Source organism: Callorhinchus milii, unplaced genomic scaffold (assembly GCF_018977255.1).
Source record: "Callorhinchus milii isolate IMCB2004 unplaced genomic scaffold, IMCB_Cmil_1.0 Scaffold4, whole genome shotgun sequence".
NCBI lineage: Eukaryota > Metazoa > Chordata > Chondrichthyes > Chimaeriformes > Callorhinchidae > Callorhinchus > Callorhinchus milii.
The window spans coordinates 1,863,714-1,866,603 of record NW_024704745.1 but is presented as its reverse complement, the minus strand read 5'-3'; the positions used below and the strand labels follow the sequence as shown (position 1 = coordinate 1,866,603).

Here is a 2,890-nt window from a genome sequence, read left to right as displayed (position 1 = left end):
GGGTGAGGTGTGGGGGGGTGTGGGGGGGTGAGGTGTTGGGGGCGCCTTCGAACCCCCACCAACTTGGTAGTTCTCCGGTGGGTTTTCTTGCGGTTTTTTTCCTCTCCTCCTCCCCCCACCGCCCCACCCCCGCTCCCCCCCACCGCCCCCTTCCCGCCCCACCCTCCCCCCCGCTCCCCTCCCCCCCCCCACCGCCACCGCCCCGCAAAATAAAAATGAAAACCGTTTCGAAAAAGAAATAAAGCGGCGAGAACGGGAAAAAAAATCGATTAAAAAAGAATATATTTTTTTAAAAAAAAACAAACCCACACGCGCCGCAGAGCGTCTCCGCGGTTTAACGGTCATTTGCGTGTGTCTGAGAGAGAGAGAGAGAGAGAGGGAGAGAACGAGTCGGGCCTTGTGTCTGGTTTTGAAGCCTCGGCCCTCACCTGCACCCGCTCCCGGATCGCGCTGCCGCTCTCCGCCGCCTTCATCCTTAGGGGGTGGGGAGGGGGGGGGGGAGGGACTCCGCCCTGTCATGGCGGCCGTCCCGCCTCTCCCTCCGTCTGTAGATAGAGCGCTTTCACCTCGCGCGAGGGCCGCCGGGAGAGATTGGCCGCCATTGCCTCCCCCACTCCCCCAAATGGCTGCTGGGAGAAAAAGGATACAGGTACCGACCTGGTCCAAAGCTCTCTCTCTCACACACCCACACACACAGGGGCACAGAGTACAACAGTCACTACACTGGCATAATCCTTGCATTTCATTCGAGCGAAGCGAATTATTCTGATGATAATAATAATATAATAATAATCCTTGCATTTCATTAGAGCGAAGCGAGATATTATGATAATAATATAATAATAATCCTTGCATTTCATTAGAGCGAAGCGAATTATGATGATAATAATATAATAATAATCCTTGCATTTGATGCAGCGCCTTTTCACGTCTCAAAGCGCAGAATAGACTGTAAAGTGAATTGACCGTATATTTGTGGGCGAAACGTGGCGCGGTTGAACATTAATAGGGAATAATAATCCTCGCATTTGACTCAGTGCTTTGTCACATCTTCAAGACGTCTCAAAGCGCTGTGCGGGATATACTGTAAAGGGAATATTGAATATTAATAATAATAATCCTCGCATTTGACACAGTGCCTTATCAGGTCTTTGAGACGTCTCAAAGTGCTTTGTGGGATATATTGTAAATTGAATTTTGAATATTAATAATAATAATCCTTGCATTTGACACAGCGCCTTATCACATCGTCGAGACGTCTCAAAGCCCTTCACAGGATATACTGTAAAGTGGGACTGATTGCGTATTTTGTTGGCGAAACGCGGCAGCCAATTGCGCGCAGCAGCGTCCCACAAACAGCCGTAGATTGAGTGGCCAAGTTATTATCTTACAACAAGCGGGTCCGTACTTACTGCTAGGTAAAAAGAGGCGTGTGGAGGAAGGAAACTCGCCCAAGATTCCTCCCTGCCCTGGAAGGAAAAAGAAAAGGGATAGACTCTGCCTCTGCCAGGCTCCACACCGCAGGCCGCCAAAACCCTCATACATGCATTCATAACATCCAGGCTCGACTACGCAAACTCCTTACTCCCCAACTCCTCCCTCCATAGGCTGCAGATCATCCAGAACTCTGCAGCCTGTGTCCTCTCCGGCACTAGGCTCTGCGACCCTATCTCCTCCATGGCCTCGCTCCCCCCTACCTCTGTGACCTCCTAACCCCCTACCAACCTGCCTTCTCCCTCCGCTCAGCGGGCTCCTGCTGCTTTACTTCCCCCGCCTCGCCTGCCTCACCATTGGTGGGCGGACTTTCTGCCAATCTTCCCCCACCCTCTGGAAATCCATCCCGCAGTATCTCCGCCTCGCCCCCTCGTTCGCCTCCTTCAAGACCTATCTCAAGACTCTCCTCTTCGACCATGCCTTTGATCACCCTGCTTCCCCCCCCTGCCCTTCATCCTCCCCAATCCCGACCCCCAGCTTGGGTCGGAAACACTGACTGTCCAGCACCTTGGGACGTCCTCCTGACGTGAAAGGCGCTATACAAATATAATTTTTGTGGTTGTTGTAGACATGGGGAAGGGGATATAAAGAAGAGAATAATAATCAATACCACTTTTAGTGCCACTGTGTGTGTGTGTGTGTGATACAAGGCTCAGCAGGTTGGGGATAGGCATGTGGAAAGGGAATATGAAGAAAAGAATAATATTAATATTACTTTTAGTGCCACTGTTTATGTGTGTGTGTGTGTGCGTGTGATGGAGGGAGTCAGCTTGGCTCAACTCAGTAGGTCTCAGTGTCAGCCTGGCTCAGTCGTTTGGATTTCTCTCTCCCGGTGTCCTGGCCAACAAGCCCCAAATAAAAATTCTCTTTGTGTGTGTGTGTGCGTGTGTGCTCTCCGCAAATTAGCTGCCGTGATTCACTCACAAAATACACAGTTAATCCACTTGGCAATATAACCTGTGGGCGCTTTGAGGCATCTCAACGACGTGATAAGGCGCTAGATCAAATGCAAGTGATTATTATTGTTATTATAACTCTTGGTTCCGGGTTAGAAGGTTGTGTGCTAAAGTCCAACTTCCTAGGATTATAGCTCACAATATTTTCTTGATGCACCTGGAAATATGTTTTTACCCAGAGGATCACTCACCTGATGCACCATTACAAAAAAAATCTTGTGCTGCAACTTTATGTACATTTTAACCTGTTTAGCCTTTTCAGGTGGATGTTAAAGATCATGGCTCTTTTCGAAAAGAAAAGAAAGTTTCTGACCAACAATCCCTCAGATAAAATTGGTCACTCACTCCACGACTGTTTGGGACATCGCCATGCGCAACTGGCTGCCACATTTCACCCACAAAATACACAGTCAATCCACTTTACAACATATTCTGTGAAG

The 2,890-nt window shown here is 49.3% G+C and overlaps 1 protein-coding gene across 1 annotated transcript in view; it reads right to left on the bottom strand.

Annotated features, from left to right (window-relative positions):
• Positions 1–548, bottom strand: part of zgc:153372 (uncharacterized protein LOC767695 homolog) — a gene marked incomplete in the record, with an annotated part of 14,011 nt that extends 13,463 nt beyond the window's left edge. The window contains 1 exon segment of the mRNA XM_042334587.1: positions 429–548. Coding sequence (XP_042190521.1) covers positions 429–473 — 45 coding nt within the window.
• Positions 549–2,890: the final 2,342 nt, after the last annotated feature.